Source organism: Lonchura striata, chromosome 3, assembly GCF_050655825.1.
Source record: "Lonchura striata isolate lonStrDom1 chromosome 3, ASM5065582v1, whole genome shotgun sequence".
In the NCBI taxonomy this organism is placed as follows: domain Eukaryota; kingdom Metazoa; phylum Chordata; class Aves; order Passeriformes; family Estrildidae; genus Lonchura; species Lonchura striata.
The window spans coordinates 98,658,020-98,677,344 of NC_140705.1; the positions used below are offsets into that span (position 1 = coordinate 98,658,020).

Below are 19,325 nucleotides of genomic sequence, written 5' to 3' on the forward strand. Positions count from 1 at the left end.
CACCTGTTTCCTTGCAGTTTGGGCTTGTGTAGAAAACTCAGGAATATCTATATGCCAGGCCCTATGGATTCTATTTTTCCCCAGAAAATGGCATCTCTGTGATTTGACAGTAAACCTACTTCCATTAACACTAGAACTGTACTGGTCCCAAAGACTTTATTGTGAAATTGAACACAGAAAAATGATCAGTTACAGAGCCAGAGAGGGGCTGCTTAGCTGGCTTTGAGTGTCGAAACAACATGGAGTTGTTCCCAAGTGGAATTGCAGCCTTGAAAATGAAATTTGATGTTTGATGATGTTTTTTCAGTTTCCAGGCAAATTTCTCAGATCTTGTGTAAAGTCCATGGTACAGACCTTAAAGGCTTGCTTTGTCTGTGGTTACTAATGTGGTACATGTTTTACTTAATGTCTTGGAGGAACACAAAGTTCTGCTGCTTGTCCTTCAGGTCTAAAAGCATAGCTGGGTTCTTCCTGGAGCAGTTATTAATCAGTATTGGAGGTTCTTAATGTGGGCTCTGTTAATTCTGTTTGTGTAGTTCCACCCTCTAGTGTCTCAGTAGTCTAAGCCATTTATGTTTGTTGTGGTCCCTGTTGGGAGCACTAGGACATGGAGAGCTGATGATCAGAGTAAGATGATACTATTTGTATGGAGCTTTTTAAGAATTTGGCTTCAAAAGCTAGATCTTGATTAAATAATCAAGAAAAATCCATTCTCAGAGGGAAGCTTAACTATTCTGTGATGATCTTTAAAAACATACACACATGATTTTGCTTTGCTTTTTGCAGCGAATGGATTTTTCTCTTCTCTCAAGAAGTATTGGAATTATTAAACTACAGTGTTTGCTATGATTGAACTTCCTGTTTGAATGTTTTGTCATTTGTAGCAACTTCTAACAGAATGTTGCCTAAATTTTTACTTATCTATAGGAGGCAATAAAAATACCTGTTGTGATAACCTATTTACAGAGGAAAAGTTTGTTAACTGACTTTAATGGATGGAAGAGAGGGGGAAACAGCTGTCGGGTTTCCAAATTCATTCTTACTCATGCTGAGGATGTTTTGTGGGGTAATCATACTTGCACCTGTAAAACCTTAATGTTTATGGAATGTGATGGCAATAAGAGGATTTAAAGCTTTTCCCAGTTTTATATAGGTATGGAAAGAGTCTCTAGTTACAAATAAGTATAATAGAGCTATTTGCCAGAACTGTTAGCAAAGTGATGAGGTCATGTGGCTAATTACACCCCTGAATGTTGTAAAAATGAATGGTGAGCTTAATTCTGCTCCTGTGTCTGTCTGCTCAATGAAGGGTTAACTCAATCTTGTATTTCTCAACTATTATATGCACAGACACTTAGAAAAGCTGTTTCAGGAAGTTGCAGATCCCCTTAGACAACTGAAAAGCTGTCTGAGTAGGAGCGATTTGAAATTCTCAGTATTTGAGTGGCTGCAAGCAAACAAGATCAAAAGTAGAATTCAGTTCTGTTTTTTCTGCAGCTGGACACATTATGACCATAGTTCTATGGTCAAAACATTGCAGCATGTTTCATTTAAAAAAACCAAGCCATCCAAACAAAAAGCTTAGAAAACTTGCATGGGTATCTCCCATTACAGTTTGGGACTCCAGGCATGTTAATTAATACAATAAGTGAAGAAAACCAAGTGTTATCCATATTTTTTAAAAGTAATGAAAAACAGGTGGACTTTTATAGAAAAATGTCAATAGTATTTGTTTCTGTTTGAATATATCTGGTTGCTTCTCCTTCACCTCAATCTCTTCTCACAGAGTGGACAATCTCAATGAGTCAGTTCTGCTTGTTCAAGGACTCGCATGCATGCACAACACCAACCCACATCTCCCCACACCCTCCTTCATGGAACTTTGCCCTCATCAAAAACATCAATGGATTAAATATCTAGGAAGCTTTGAGAGTGAGGTGTATTTTACAGCAAAATTTGAAGTACTTGTCATTATAGTTATATAGTTACCGTGCAGTCTACCTAGAAAAGAGTTCAAGGCTTCAAAGGGCTTGGCTTAGAAAAATTTGGAAGACAGTTTTGTTTTTGTTTGGTATTGTTTATTTAATTTTCCTTTTCCTATATTATTATTTACACTTCAAATATATTAGTAGCAGAAAAATAGAAAAACAGTTTGTAAGTTTTTTTCTTTTGTGGTTTAAGAACTGCTGCAAAATTAGTAGGAATTCATTTAGAAGTTGAATAGAGATACTCGATGGATTCCAAATGAAATTTGAATTAGGTTTCATTTATTGGCATTAGTTTAGCTCCTTAATCTCCATCTGTACATAGCTGCCTTTTTTTCAGTAATTCTGCAGTGACAATCACAGAGGATGTTTAGTCATTTTTTAATGTATTGAGGAATAGCAAACAATGCAACCCTAAAGGTAATATAGAATCAAGTTCTTTGTTCAGTTATAATAAGCTTTGACTTCTCAAAGTGGAGAATGCTTTTTCTTATCTTGTCTTTAAAACATAAACCAGAATTGTGTTCTAATACCTAAGACAAGAAAATATAGGCCTGTCCATTGTGAGGTATTAGAACTAATCATATTTGACTCATGATTTAATTGCATAATTATTGTAGTAATTCTGCAGTTTATAGGATTTTACAATGTATAAGCCTTTCTGGAAAATTCCTTTTTTATCTAGCTGTTTGTATGTCGTCTTAAGATATTTTTTTATTTTTCTTCCAATCTTTTGCAGATGGAGACCAAAACAATTTTTAAAACCAGAATTTATGAGGCTGCTACGGAGTTCCATAGAGGATGCATATAAGCGCCTTATATATCCTCTTCTCTGTAGGGAATTCAGGTAAGCCTGGAATAGATCTGTATTTTCATATTGTGTTTTTTTTTTTTTTTTAGTAATTCCCTCCCCAGTGTTTTGTTAGATTATTATATTTATCTATTTGAAAATATTATATTTATCTATTTGAAAATATCAGTGTGTTTCTAATCCTCTGTGCTTACAGAAGAAATTAACTGTGTAGTCTTGGATAGGGTCAGAAATTAAATCTATAGAACCAATTTAGGCTACGGTAGAGAGGTGATCTTTCTGTGAAGACATTTTACATATTTACACGTCTCATACATTTATCTAATAAAGTATAGATACAACTATCATGATAGTTGTGTCTTTATTCTTGTAATAGCATAAACCATGATGTTACTGAATTTTTCAAACCTCTCTTTGTGTCACAGCAATAGGACTGTCAGTGGCACTGTTCTGACTTGCTCTTACCTGTGATATAGAACTCAGCCAAGTATTGTTAGGGCTGGAAGCACCCCTGGTGTTTGCCAGCTTAATTTTGTGGCAAAATAATTAGTCATAGTTTTAGTCTGATACTGTTTTGCGTGTATTGTGATGTCTCTAGAGAAGTCAGTAAACTTATTCATGGTGATACTGTAGTAATTATGTCATTGGATATCATGTAATTTGTTAAGATCTATAATATTGTTCCAAATTTAAAGGAAATGTAAAACTTAGTATCAAATTAGCATGAATTAAATAGGGCGTATTGTGGTGTAGTGTAGGAGTTTACCTAGTGGAAATTATTTACTATGTCAATGAAGAGTGTTATCTTCTAGTAGCTAATAGTACTTATGGTGGAATTCTTCAATACCAGAGAAGCTCCTCAAAACATAGCATCCTTCATTCTAGCAAGGCTATCTGATATGTGACCTAAATGTTAATGCTTTTTTTGAGGTAGTTCAAAATGAAATATATCAGAGACCCTCTTTCTTGGACCAGAAATGTTGAAATTATTTGTATCAAAATGACGTGCTATCTAGTACCAAAAGTCAGCAACCACATTGTGAAAGTTTCTTCTGTACTTTCCTGGGTATGCTTTTGAGTTTGAATTGTAGTTGTTTTCCTGACACCTCTTCATGAATGTCATTGCAAGAATGATCTGTGTTCTACCTCTCTGAAAAGAACCATCAGCTCAAGATTTTGACAGCATGTATTTTTGGTGGCTTTTGAGCTTCTTCACTATAGTATGTTGTGTTTGCTTATTGCTTTGCAAGCAAGATTGCTTCACCTCTTTTGATTAGTGAGCCTGGTTTTTTCTTAATTAGAATTTCACAGATTTCTAAAAATACTGAGTTCACTTACTATTTTGTGACCACAATACATGTAGCTACTGTAGGGGAGGCGCTGTGTCTATTGTGGTCAAAATGGTGAACATCTCATGGTGGAGAGTTCAATTGTTGGCTTCTGTCACATGGGAGTGAAAATAGTTGTCATTCCTAGCCATCTCTACAATCAAAGTCTTTTAAAATAAAGAAAAAATACTTTTTATACTTTTTAGTGGGGTTTGGTTTTAAAATAACTAAACAACCTGACATATAGGAGTGCTTCAAGTCACTTTTATTGTGTTTTTATTCAGTGGTTTGTACCACAGGACTGTTGTAGTCTGTATTTTGTGTAATGCTTTGAGAACTGCTGGAGCAGGAGGTTACTGTAGGTTTTATGTTCTATTAATCAAAAGAGGAAAAAAGCTTCCTTCCCTACTACTTCTTGGATGTAGCACAGAAGTAATCAATGAGAAGAATATGAAGTTTGCTGCTGGTGCCTGAGGGGATGTCTGCTTAGGTTTTGCTCTTTATGATGATGTTACATGATTGGTGGAGTTTGGATAGGAAAATCTGAAACCTCTCCCACAGAGAGGAACTCAAAGCACCTGACAGTATTCTGGTCCCTGACCACTTAACCCTTATCCTCCTCCTATTTTCTTTCTGGATACACCAGGACTGTTTTTTTCCAACTCTTGCAAAGGGCTGCTAAAGTATTCAATACCTCCTTTTAGCATTAATATTTCCAACCACCTCCTGCTGTTCTTTTTTCTTTTTATTATCATTAAATGTTGGAACAGAAAGTTTCCAAGAATGTGTTGAAATTGCTGGTGCTTCTAGTGATCAGAAGAAGAATGAAACTTGCCAGCAAGATGATTACCTTATTTATTGTTTAATTTCCTTTCTTCCATTCTGTCAGATATCATTTCTTGTATCTGGTATAATAATGTCCACTGTTGATTTTGGCTCTTTCAAATACATTTTATCTTGTTGCAGTACTGCATGGAATGATTCCATCAGGGTTTTATGCAACTGATGTGGCATGGGCATATTTTTTAATGGATAATCCTTTCATTATTTTCCATGCTTTCTTGCAGAATGCTTTCTCTCCTCTGTCTTCAGGGACACAAACATTTCTCTGTATATCTTGTTTCACACCTGAAGGTAGTTTGCAGATATTTTTCCACAGAAATGATTGCATCTCAGACTGTAATTGGTAGTGTGGAATTTTAAATCTCAGTTTAAATACTGAATGTTATAACATTGAATATAGAAATTAATAGATCATTATTAGGTTATTTGCTTTTATTACAATACACCTGTTAGTGATATGCAGTCTGAGTGCTTTGTAGACTTCAAGGGAGTGTTTTGGAGTCCTCATTTGATTATTTTTTCATAAAGTAGGAACTGAAGATTTTTGAGGTTTATTTGTTGGGGGTTTCTTTTTCCAAAATAGCCGTTTTGCTTGTATTTAGAGAGGAGGACTACTCTTTGCCTTTGATCTCTGCCATATTAACAAGAACTGTTGTAAATTGGAAAAGCATGAAGCTGTACATCTTGCCATTTGGATGAAGCCAGTAATACACTGAAAAAGAGAAAGGTTATTACAGTGTTTTGGGTAGCTTGATGGGGTGTTTTTCCAAAGTATCAAATTATTATACCAGGCTTGAAATTAAGGGCCACTGCTTCAGACAGTTGATCATGTAATAGATACAAGTGTTGAGTAAGAGACAGAGAAAAAAGAGATGTCTATATCTGAAATTTAAAAACACAGGATATTACATAATAGAGAGGATATTCCCCCTACACACCTGGCAATTTCAGTAACATTTCCTGTTGCTGCAAAAGTTGCTGTATACCCATGCCAATTTTAAACATTATTTCCATAAGGCTGACATAACTAATAGCATGTATTTAGGGGCAGTTTTAATTCCTACACAAGTCTCCCTTCTTAGATGGACTGACAGGAATTTGCAGCGTGGGAGGACTTGGCCTTGTGGGCAGCTGGGACCCTGTTTCCATGGGATAGGTGGAAAGATGGAATTGGCCTGTCTTTGTACAGAGCCTTTGGTCCAAGGGCATTCCATTCCATTGTCTACAAGCTACTTTTAATCTTCATTTGCATTCATGGGTGACTGGTTGATTCTCTCTTATATGTGTATACAGCAGATCCATACTCCTCTGAGTTTTCTCTCGTCTCTCCTAAGTGGCATCTAATTGTGCTGTCTCTGGACTCCCCCTAGAAGCAGCTTGTTCTGTGATTTAGATTTTGTTTTTAATTAGAGAAGGGAAAAATTGGAGGAAGATGCTGTAATACTGAATGATCAAAAAATGGAATGGCAATTGAAATGCAGTGGAAAATGAGCATAAAATTTTACTTTCAAGGGGAAGTAGTTATCTTTTCATAAGTAAAATTATTAGCTCTGAGCTATCCTGCCACAGGAGAGGGGCTTTGGCACCGTAGAAGGTAGCTTCACATGAGTGTTAAGGGCTCAGAAGATGAGGTTATTTAGTTAAGGAGTAAAGACAAAGATTGATTTATTTATTTGGCCTATATTTGGAATATTGTTTTCCATTTTGGTCCACTCACATGGGGAGGGGGTAAGAAGTAAGAAAATAATTCACTGGAACTGGAAAAGGCCCAATGAAGGGGAATGAGGAATTAAATAATTTCTCTGGAAAGAAAAAAAATTTGCTATACTATGACTTCAACTTGGAAAAAGGAGGACTTAGAGAAAAATGTGTGAAGAGTGGAACAAGGTTTCTAGGGATAAATTTTTACTTCCCTCCAGTGTAAGGCTTAGGGGAGCATAATAAAAAAATATCAGCTTCTAACCAAAAGGTGACAGCTATTTACACAGTTTGTGATGGACCTGGAAAACTCATTGCCAACAGACTCTGTGGATGAAAGAAATTTATCTGCCTTCAGGAGGAGGTTGGATAGTTGAGCAAGCATTCTATTATTAGCTAGTAAAGACACAAGTCATGCCAAGCCCAGGAAATACTCTGGAAGCAGTTGTAGGCTAGGACAAGATTATGGGACAGATGCTGGTGCTGCTCCATCAGCTGCTTAGGCAACTGCTTGGAGACAGACTTGGGTCCAGAATACTGGAATAGAGGGACAATTTAGCTGAACTGGTGCAGCCATTCACACATTTGGTGAGTGTCTGCTCTTTGCTGAGGGTCCATTTGAACTGCTAAGGAGCCTTATAATGTATGTATGCCCTTCACCATCTCTCTTTGAATTGTATCTGTGATAGTCTCATCTACCTGATACAGAAACAAAGAACACATGGAAAAAGGGAGCCTTTTGCTGTTGCACATTTCCCTAGGAAATGTTCCATCAGTAATGTGTGAAAGAGGACCTAGACCTCTCTCTAGACTACTTTACAAATGAGAGACAATGAAGATTTATTAGTTCTTTCTGTACCACTGTGGGATTAGCTAGTTGACTGGTTGGATCCTGGGCAAATTCAAGTCAGGCTTTTGAGTTCTTCTGCAACCAAAACCAGCTTCATATTCCATCATGTCAAATAGCCCTTACAAGGGTTCTCTTCGAGCTATTTGTAGTGTACTTGTGCTGTGCATTCATTGACCTGAACAGCTTGAATAATTTTCCCTATTCCATTCTGATAGGGTTAGTTAACCATAATGCAGTTTTTTCCATTCTGTAGAAATAAACCAAGATAGTAGACTTTCTTCAGTGATAGGTAAAAAAGAAAAGGCGAATAAGGGCACTGCCTTTTGACTCCCTAATTGAAGTTACTGACAATGTAATGCATAGGCAAGTGATCATGCTTACCTGAAAAAGAAATCAGACATGTGATAAAAAAAAAACAACTAAAAAGTAACAGATACAAAAATATTTAAGTGCCATACCATTATGAAAATACTTGTCCTTGTCAGTCATTGTCTTGCTGGCCACATCTGACAAGTAAGACATTTTGACTCTTTTACATCTTAACAAGACTAATTAGTTTCTTGTGATACTCTGCAGTAAGTGTTTGTGCTTCAAGTCATCTAAGTCAACCCTTACTGCACTACCTCACTTCTTTCTGTTGAAGAGCATAACTTGGAAAAGAAAGAGAACACTGTGGTCCCAGCAGCTTTACAATTTGTTCTGAGGAATCAGAATACCCTCCTAGAAAAAGCTCAAGTCTTCACACTTCTTTGATATCTGTTAAATGAAGCAATCCAAAGACAAAATTAAATGCCTTATGAGTCATGGTGTGTTAGCAATTAATTGGAGGGACCCTTCCAGTTTCTCTCTGGTACCTTTCAGTGTAAATCACCATCCTTTTTTTGCTGGATTTTGATTTTTCTCTAGAACTGTGAAATTATGATGAATTTGATCCATGCCTCCTTCAAATCCACTTTTCTTTACATTTAGCATCAGCTTTTAAAGGAAGCTGTTCTTTGCTCAAAATTATGAGTTGATGTTTGAATGGTAGTTGGTGGGTGTATGTTCTTAGAAGTGTTTCTCTTGTACTTTTTATATTGACTGACGTTCGTAGAACAAGAATGAGATGATATATAGTGGATCCTTTTGAAAAAGGTGTCAACAACTTGATTTGAATTGTAACATTTAATTAAAGATGATGCAAACATGATTGGAAAAAGCCTTACAACTTTGGAAGAACTAATAAGTGTATTTGAAAGTCAATTGAAAGAAAAATATTTGGGATTTTTTTCTTTTATTTCTATCCTTCTAAGATCCAAGTTGACATCTGATGCAGAGAAAGAGTCTGTGATGATGTTTGGGAGAAATCTCCGTCAGCTGCTTCTGACCAGCCCTGTGAGGGGCCGTGCTTTGATGGGAGTAGATCCTGGCTACAAACATGGCTGCAAGTTGGCAATTATTTCACCAACCAGTAAGTTTCAATTCCAAATGTTTTTGGAAGGACTGATAAAAATGTATTAATTTAGATTAAAGAGAGTTTCAAAAACTACTTTTTTTGTAAAATTCTTTTTTTTGTAAAGCTTTTAGTGCTTTCCACACATCCTGTTATATAAATTCCTTTCTTCAGCTAGCTTAAGGTTAAATTTCTGGCACCTGGATTTCAGTGACTTCTTTGGTGTTATTACTGCTCTCTTAAATAGAATTTAAAATGCCTTCTGCCTTCCTGAATACTGATTGAAATTATTGTACCCCTCAGTAGTCAGCAAAGAGAGCACCTGGCATTTTTATTGTTTAACAAAGAATTTGAATTTAAATACTTTCTATAGTATTGCTTTTTTCATGGCTAGTGTCTTGGACATCTGGACACTTTTTCAGCCCTTTTTTTTTAGTAGTGTGTCTGTTTAATGTACGAAGTCAGAAACATTGTTTTTGCAAAACTTCTTAGTTCACATACAGAACAGAGCCTTTCCACTTCACCCTATTCAGGGGATACACACCTCTAGGTGAAAACTATTTATGTGGAAACTATTTCTTTCCTTTTTATTTTGTTGTTGCTTTTTGCTTGAGACTATCCACCCCAGGAGAATGTAAAGAAAAGCGTGTTCTTTAGAAGGTAATAAAGGTGGGGTAAATGATTGAGCTTTCATTGCACCATTAACTATAATACTGGTTAATACAGTTCTTTTTAAATGTGATAGATGGGATGATGACAAGAGCTAGCATTGAAATTCTAGAACTCATGTATTGGAAGTCATTAGATTTTCTAGTTTTCATCACTCTTTACTGGATTTCTAAATTGTACTACACTAGAACAAATATCTTATAGTAAATTGCTCTTTTTCTCTGTGATATAATGCATTATATTTGCTAATAGGTTTAGATGTTCGGTACTTGTTAGGTGAATATGTCTGCAGGGAGCTACAAAATGTATTAACTTGTTTTTCTTTTGCCAAAACATTCTTGTTCTATGCCAACCATACATTTCTTCTAAATGGATATAAAGATCAACAGGAAAGATGACTGATTAAGAAGCTTTCTTTGTGAATCATCAAATTAGCTTCAGTAGTTTTGCAGGATATAGCCTTTGGACCTTTGTGGATTTAATCAAATGGCTTTGCCTTTTGTTCTAGGTCAGATACTCCATACTGATGTAGTTTACTTGCATTCTGGTCAAGGATTTCGTGAAGCTGAGAAGATAAAGAGGCTTCTGCTACAGTACAAGTATGTAAAGAAACTTCCATTTATTGCTCTTTCTTACCTAACACAATGAAGATCTTCACTATAGAAATACTTGATTTTGAGTGCAATAAGAATTCTACTGATTTAACTGGAGGTTTGTTTTCTTTAGTCTAATTCAGATCTTGCTTTTTCTTTTGTGTTTGTGCTTTTGCAGTACATATATGTTAGAAGCACATCAAATCAAGCCATGGCTATGAGTAAGGCTGTGTGCTATGAATGTATCCCCATAAAATTGTTAATCCATTTATTTTTGGGAATAGAAATTGTCATTCAGCTAAGACATAAGTTTAGCCTTCCTCTTCCTAGCCCCCGCAACCTCCAAATCACTCATCAGTCTTTCCCTGTTCCAAAAGCTGCATTAGATTTTGGTAGAGTTTTGTTAAGCAAAGGAAATCCTGCAAAGGTAGCTCTCCAAGTGGAATTACAAGCAGGGGCAGCATGATTAGAGGTTTGTATCCAACTGTCTGTGGACAGACATCTGATCTACTGAGTCAGCTGCTGAATTACCACAGCATACAGTCCAGTTGGTCTATAAGCATAGATTGGCTTTAAATAAGGTGGTTTGGTGGCTGACTGGCTGTGCTGTGGGGAATGAGAGGGAATGACCTTGGAAGTTGCTGGAAACTATGATATTCCCATTAAGGAATTAAGATGCTGATTGCTTTGGCTTCTGCTCTTTTTCATGACTCATACCAGATGAGGGAAATACGAGGTGAAAGTGTTTGAGGACTATAAATAACCTTCCATTTGTTCATATAAAGTATCATTTTTTGATTTTCTGCTTATATTACCATTGTACAATCCCATTAAAAATAAGTGAAAATTTTTGACTCATCTCATGAACTGTCTTATTGAAAACCTGTTAAACACAACATAATGCTTCTAGGAATGTTTTCTCATTACATCTGGGCCTTGTGTCATCTAAAATCAGATGTATTGATCACTGTGGTGGATTGAATGCTATGCTTGAAAAGGCATAAAAGAATATTTGAGAATAATTATTGTTTTTTTTTAACCCGCACAAAGCTGCAGCACTGTTGTGATTGGCAATGGCACGGCCTGCAGAGAAACAGAAGCTTACTTTGCTGACTTAATTATGAAGAAATATTTTGCACCGCTGGATGTTGTTTACTGGTGAGATCCCTTTGCTGGGATATTATTCATTTGTTCAGCATATTTCAACCTAACAGGTAGTTTTAGATGTAATTTTCAAAGTATTTCTTTTTGCTGCCTTGTCTGCATTTGAGTCAAGCTTGACCCAATGTTCTAGCCAAAGAAAATTAGCTGTAGCTCTTTGAAGCATGACAGTAGTTATCCTAAGCCAGTAAGAGAGACTGACTGAAGCATTTTATTTTTTCTTCCTGAGGTTCACTCTCTTGCTGTTGGCATTGTAACAAAGTATGCGAGAATAGCAACACAAACTAAGAAGGACCCATTTGGCATTGTGTATTTATTTCTCGATACATGAGGTTTAACTGCACGTGATAAAGCTTTTGTTGTCTGACTGCAGCATGGAATGCTTGGTAATCCTATGGGAATTAAATGATCTGGAAACAAATACTGTGTTAATACCAAGTGGAGAGTAGTGAATATATTTATCCTTTTCAGATTTCAAATTTTATCCATTAGTTTGTTGAATTTGAACTGAAGTATTCTTCTGTTGGTTTGGAGGGAAACTGTGCTATATCACTTTCTCTTCTACCATGCAGAACTCTTCTCTTTTTTTTTAAATTCCCATCTCTATTTTTTTCTAAGGATTTTTTAAAATTTATCTTGGATTATCTTTTGTGCTGACATTTAATATCAATATTTAGTTTTCAGTGTCTTAATATACTGAAATAAGCTTTTTATATTTTTTAAGAAGGTTTTGGCCTTTTGCTGTTCAAACTATGCTATACATTTAAAAGTGCCTTTTTCTCATAAATTAGGAAGTGACCTTACAGATATGTTTAACAAATATGTTATTTCTGCTGACTTATGGTGTGATTGCACTAGTTCTTCATTTCTATAATTCCCAAGTAAATTTATGCAAGATTCCATTCTTAAATCACACTTTTATTCCAGGAGATGTAGTAAAAGCTTTCTAATTGTATTTGTTTGCAAAGGGATGAGGCTATTCAAGCTTCTGAAGAATTAGGCATCCTCTTTACTGATTCCAATGCCAAAACAGTGAATGTTTTACCTCATAGAGAGTGCAAAACACTTCATACTGTGTGGATTTTGGCAAATGCTTAATTTCACTCTTGTTCACTTAATATAGCTTTAAAATCCATTATTATAGCAATAAACATTTCATCTGAAGTAGTGGTTTTGTTTATTGATCATATACTACTTTACACAGAAAAAATTATATAATAGTGATTGTTGTTTTTCTCACTGTTTACCTCTTCTGATTTAGTATTTTCTCCTTGTTTATAATTCAAGATGACAAAATTTTCAAAGTAGTACTTAAGTTACCAAATGCTTAGAACTGATAAAAGCTGTTGTGTAATAGGAATTAGTATAAATGCTGTATGGCAGAAGTCAGGTTAGCAAGTTTGTTGCTTTCTCTAGTAGTGACTGATAATTTTTTAACCTTTCACTTTCTCCTAAACTGATATTTGTAGCAAAAATCTACAACTGCAGTTATTTAACATGATATACAATATCCTGAAAATTAACATAATCAGAAATATTTTTCTCTGTTTACATATTTATACTGTTAATGGTTTTCTTGTGTTGGTCAAAGAGCTAGTCCATACTTCATAATTTGTGTGCAGACTATTAAGTACTTCACATTAAAGCAAAGTGATTCTTTTTTCTTTGTACTTCATGCTGTAGGTGACATCTGGGGCTCTTAAACTTTGTATACTGCTGTCTGTGTGGTAATTTGTGTGTGAGTTTACAGACAGGCTGCATTTGCAGTGCTTGTCTCTCTTTTTTGTCAGACTGTACTGAATTTTTTCCCATAAGGATTGGGGTTTCCATATATCCCTTTCTTATAAATTAATTTCATGTCCATCTCATTGCTTTATCCAGTGTTGGGGTTTCCAAGCCATGCTGCTAAAACCCCCAAGGTGGCTACTTTTTCCTTTTTAACTCCAGAAAGCATTAATATCCTGGGTATTTCTTAGTAACAGAAAGGAATGATGAGTTCAGCCATCCAACCCCCACTTCTGATAATCCAGTGAAATGCCTGGAATTTGTCAGTCTGAGTTAAAAATGTGATACTTGATAAATGAGGAGCAATTAGTACAGTGTTCCTGTTTGAGCAGTAGGTAAGAATAGGTGTACATTGGGATAGCTGCTATACCTTTTGAGGGGAACTGTAAAAGGTGACTTGGAAGTATGTGTCCTGCTGATCTTCTTTTTAAATAGTCAAGTCCTCTAGAGTATGTGCTTTCAGATCACAAACAGCTTTTCTGTTTCCATGTTCAAAGTCTTCCTTAGATTAGGTTGTTTCCTCATGATAGGATTTTTTTAAAAAAATTGAGCACTTTGTTTATAAATAGGCTGAATACATATCTCTCATCAGTTCTGTGGGAACCCGTGTGTTCTTTTGGATGAAGTGATGTTTTTGAATTGTTTTCCAGTTAAAATCTATAAGAAATAATTTCAACCATTGTTGGAACAGTTAATTCTTAAAGAAGGCCTGCTTCAGCAGGTTGCAATTGTAAGTAAAGAATGGATTTGCTAATCAATATAGTTTTTGAACTGTGGGGAAAACAAAGCAACAAAGAACCCCAAACAAAACAACCTAAACCCCTAGAACAAAAAACCCCATCCAGTACTTAACTGTAACAGAATGAATCAGTTGCATCTAACATGATACCATTTCCCAAGCATTCAGCTTCTCACAGGGATGCAGTGAGCTGCATCAAGGTGAAATCTTGCCCAGAAAAACAGACCTCAACTTATTGCTGTATGCAAGTTTTAGAGAATTACTAATTGTATCTGTGTTGAAGTTTTTTTCTTCCTTAAAGCAGTCCAAATGAAAAGGCGCTTGGCAGATGAGGTTGGACACTCGCTGTTGTTCAGCTCTTGTTCAGAAAGGTGAATGATGGGGAGGTACTACAGGCTTCAGCTTTCTTGGGAAATACTAGCATTGGAGAATAGGATCAGGAAGGATTATAAAAAAAATTAAAATCTGTTCATACTTTTCTGTCCAGTGCATTATGTAGAGCTTGGAATTGTGCATTTCCAGGGAAGTGAGACAGTTATAGAAGTAATTTCAGAAAGGTGTGTGCAGTTGGTGCATGCACAAATAATGACGGCTTAAGATAATATATGAAAAGCAAGTGATTAAAATAAATACTTAGCAATGGCAAATACAAACTGCCATAGAGTTTTACTGAAGTTTCCCAAAGAGAAGACAAATCAGTGAAGACAATAGTAAGTAATGAGGCATATGGCATGATTTTTCATGTGGCTTTAAAATCTGTCTGGACGCAGCTTGACAGTTTTTTATTTAAAGCAAATATTTTTCACTATTTTTGTAACTAACGTGCTTTCAGATAGCTACATCCAACCTAAATAACTATGGGACTTTCTTTTTCTTTTTTTTTAAAAACGAAGTTTCCCTTTTAGAGCTGTGTTTATTGACTTAGATTAGGATTGGACTAGAGCCAGGGACAGTCATATCTAGTCTTTGGGTTTTTTGTTACAAATCAGTTTTTGTTACAAGGTTCAATAAATATTTTTGATTATTTATGTTAGTTCTATTGTGAGTTCTTGCCAAAGATACATTGTATTATAACCAAAACAGATGTTCTAGTTTAGACAAGTGTATTTGTTTTAACAGGACCAGAAATGTAAATGAAACATTGTGTTCAGCATTAACATGGCAGATGATGAACTTTCAGGATTTTATTGGCCTCTTTGGATTAAATGAAAATCTTGAAAAAATATTTCTGGAATCTGTTTTTCTTTGGTTGCTGTCAGTTTGAGGCATCTTGGAAATGAAAGCTATCTGAATGACAGGTGAACTATGCTAAAGCAGGACAAAAAAACCATCTTGGTCTTTGTATTTGGCAGATTCAAATCACAATTTCTCTTTCAGCCTTAATGGTTTTGTTGCCACAATGCAAGCATTTTTACTGGTCTGACTCTTATGTGCATGCTGCATTAATGCACACTCAGAGTAAAGTATTTCAGCTTGTATTTAAAAGGAAGTTTGATAAGTGTCAGGAATTGTTAATTGTTTTCAACATGCAGCATGGAATGCAGCCAGGCAAGTGTATTTTTTATTGTTGTTTAAGTGGGTTGGTGTTTAATTTCTGTCTGCTTGGTTTTAAACTTGATGCAAAATCCTTTTTGCCACTTAATAGCAAAATTTTTTCTTTCTCTCAAAACTTTATAAGCAATGTAATTAATAATTTACTGCTGTTTAAGTTCAAACACTTCTGTACTGTGACAAATAGGGGAAAGTCTGTAATGTCTTGTAAAGTTCTCAGTGGGTTTTCTTTAAAGTTTATATTATCTGCTTTAGAATACTTAGAAATGTTCTGCTTAGGTGGAATAGGACTGTAATACCTTTTGAAGTTGGACCTTGGTGGCAAGAAATTGATTTAGAGATGTTTGTTCTACGGGATTTTAGGTCCGCTTGTATTTTATAGGTGTCTGCACATGCTTTAAATATCCTTTTCAATTTAAATGTGTGTTTTATGTTGTTGAATATCTACATTATGCTCTCTCAGCTTTAACAAATGCCACTTTCAAGTTCCATGCCTCTATGTTTCTAATGTTACACTAGCTTAATTCCCATTACTTTTCTGCTTCATAGCACTCGCAGTTTGAAAGGGACCTAACATTTGGGTTCACATTATGATAATTAGGTTTCAAAGCAGTGTGGGGGGATTAAGATGTCTGAAGTCTAGTTGCTGAATAAAGTTCAGAACTACTTGTAAAACTTGTTTGAGTGGTTAACAGAAATGGTTTTATTTATTCAGTGCTCATGCAGCATTAATCCGTATTTCATCAGGTACCCACAGCGCTGTAACTCTAGATATGACCTTGGGACTTAATTTACCCCATCTCAGTTTTCCTTATTAATGTGCCATGAAAGAGGTACATGAAAGATAGCCAACTTCAAAGCACCTTTTCAAATAAAGTGGTTGATATGAATCCTCTGGTATTTAGCACTGTCTGTCAAATGTTTCAGCTGGTTTGCATCCTTTTACAAGCTATTGCTTGCTGCATTAATGCAGTTGTTTCAAGTCTGTTGAGAGTATGAAGGGGGTAGGGATATGGGAAACTTTATTCCTATTTCTTTTTGATTGTGTTTCCTCTAAGCTGTTATTTTTGTCTGTTAAGCTATATAACTCTCTTGATGACACATTTATGTACACACACCTACACACCTTAGGTCATTAGTTGTCTGATCCAAAAGGTGGAAAGTAGTTTGGAAAGTTTTGGCTAAAGGAATACATATTCAGCAGAAACAATGCACACATCTGAAACGTGCACTGAAGCACCTTTGTTCTACTTTCATCTCTTTCAAGCTCTAGTGAAGTCATGAGAAGTCCTAAACAGTGAAGAACTACTTTGAGGAACAAAGAGGTTTAAAATACGTGTGAAGACATACTCAATGAAAACATTCTAAATTATGTAGCGATTTCTAGCCAAACTGTCTTTCCTCCCTTACTTATTTATGTTCTGTTGTGATTATTTACCGCAGCTGAATGACCATGCGTACTTCAAATGAAAAATCATTTCGCATGTACTTATATTTAGAGGAGACAGTCCTGTAAGTTGAAACTTCACTCTGCACAGAGATGACTTCCTCCTACTATTCTTGGTTCTTCACAACTTAGGTAGTAGTTTACCTATTGTTTGGTATAACATGGATGAGAATGAGTGACTGCATTTAAAGTAGGATCCAGTTCTTGTTCCTGGTAGACTGGTATTTCTGTTGAGCTGGACCCAAACTATATTCAAAATGGGAAATTCAGAGGTGATCTTTGCCTTTGAAGCAAGCAATCGCGTCTGCCCCATCTGTAGTCATCTGTACCCTCTCTAGCTGTATTTTTCTGAGGGGTAGGAAAGAAATGGGTAAGCAGTGAAGTTGTGGTTGGGCAGGTGAAGCATGCGATGTTAACTTTTGTCTTGCATAGCATGAATCTGAAACTTTATGAAGCAAACGGTATGAATGATACACTTAATTATGGAACTGTCTTTGATACTTAAGAGAAATAATTAATAGTTTTCAGGATGAGAACAAGGACTCACTGGAATGATTTCAAGGTAGTTAAAGAGATAATTAATTCCTTTAAGTAAGTTGCATATGGAATCTAGATTTCAGTAATGTGAAGGCAGGGGTCAGGAAGCAAATGTTACTAGTGAAAGAAATCTAAATCTTAATAAAAAAGTCCATTTTTCCAGAACACTGGGACATGTCATTTGACTTGTGTCCAAGGGAATCTGTGGTAGAACAATCTGCGGGGAGAGAGGAAAGTTTTGTGCAACTTCCCTTCTGTGTTTTGTCTTTCTAAGAGTTTATAAAAGTTATGCATTCTCAATATGTAAATCTCTTCAAGCCTTCATGGGGTACTAAATAAATACAAGAAAGGTAAGATTTTAGGATGAAAAGCCATTAAATGTGTGAAAACATGACTAAGGGCCGTAATGCATTCTCTTAAGTTAGAAATGTACTGATTTCAAATATACTTTTGCAAATCAGATAATTACAGTGAGAAATTGAACATGATAAATTATTTCCTTCCTTTGTTTTCTCACATAGAAGCCATTTATATTTGGGATTTCAAAATGAATTATCTATTTTCAATTTTCTGTGTCCCACTGAGCAGTAATTTGAACACAGGCTGTTTTCTTATAGATCTTTGTTATTTTCAGATTAATGAAACAACTTTTAAGATAATCAGTGTGACTTCATCTGGTATGGCAGTACAACAGAAGTCAAGTAAAAAGGGAAAAACCCCCAAAAATATTTGTGAACACAAAATAAGAAGTTGTTGGGAAGGTAAAAGGTTATTAAGAAACACCAGAGAAAGAGGATGCAGTGACCAAGAGCCACCATTTCTACATAGAGTGTACTGTAAGGTCCCTGGGGACAGTTTTGGCATGTGTGTATTGCATGAAATATGTTTGTAGAGCAAAACTAGGAGTTTTCCTAAAACTCAGTTAAGACAAAATCAGATTTAGTCTTAATTTAAATGTACAGCACAAGACTAGTAAAACTATACTGTGAGTAGGGGATTTTATCTTTTGGGTATGTTTGACTTCATTAGTAGAAGTCTTTAAAACTATTATCACTTCACATTGTGTGCTGGTCAGTGTTTACAATGCCTTCTCCTTTCTTAAGGGCTTTCTGTGTTAACAAATTCCTCTGGCCTAAAGTCTCTTGTTCAAGGCTATTTCCAAAACCCAGAAATAAAAAAGGTTTTAATAAATTTAAGGAAGATGACTACATCTGAATTTTCCTAGATTGCTCCAGTCAAACAAAGGAGAGCAACAAGGATGGCGAAGTGTCTTGGGGGGAAGCCATATGAGGAACAGCTGAAGTCACTTGGTCTGTTCAGCCTGGAAGAGACTGAGGAGAGACCTCATTGCACTTATAACTTCCTCATGAGGGGAAGAGGAGGGACAGGCACTGGTGTCTCCACTCTCATGACCACTGACAGGACTTGAAGAAATGGTCCAAAGCTGAATTGGGAGGTTTGGGTTGGATATTAGCAAAAGGTTCTTCACCCAGAGGCTGTTTGGGCACTGGAACAGGCTCCCCAGGGAATGGTCACAGCACCAAGCCAGACAGAGTTCAAGATGTGTTTGGACAATACTGTCAAGTGCATGGTGTGACTCTTGGGGATGATGGTGTGTAGATCTGGGAGTAGGGCTTGATCATCTTTGCAGGTTCCTATAAGCTCAGCTTATTCTGTGAAAGAAAACCAGTTAATTTCTGTGTCTGATATTTTGAGAAGGGAAGTTACATAACAGGACAAAATGAAGTTAATTTCAGACTAAAATGATTTAGATTATTATTTAATGTGGTTACAACACATTTCTGTGCTTTTTGGTCAACACCACAAGGTTCTTACCAGTTTATTATCATAGAAAGAAGGCTCTTATTTAGCAGAATGAACATAATACAAGATGAT

At 35.8% G+C, this 19,325-nt stretch overlaps 1 protein-coding gene across 8 annotated transcripts in view; it reads left to right on the plus strand.

Moving 5' to 3' along the window:
- The window catches only part of SRBD1 (S1 RNA binding domain 1), a 123,872-nt gene that overhangs the window by 22,679 nt on the left and 81,868 nt on the right, over window positions 1–19,325 (plus strand). For 5 of the 8 annotated variants that reach the window (XM_021526459.4, XM_085575927.1, XM_085575930.1 and 2 more), the window contains exons 13-16: window positions 2,725–2,832; window positions 8,808–8,965; window positions 10,125–10,215; window positions 11,260–11,367. In XM_021526459.4, the coding sequence (XP_021382134.3) occupies window positions 2,725–2,832; window positions 8,808–8,965; window positions 10,125–10,215; window positions 11,260–11,367 (465 nt within the window). The remainder of the gene's footprint in view (window positions 1–2,724; window positions 2,833–8,807; window positions 8,966–10,124; window positions 10,216–11,259; window positions 11,368–19,325) is intronic. The other 3 variants (XM_085575932.1, XM_085575933.1, XM_085575934.1) reach the window with 1 other exon arrangement.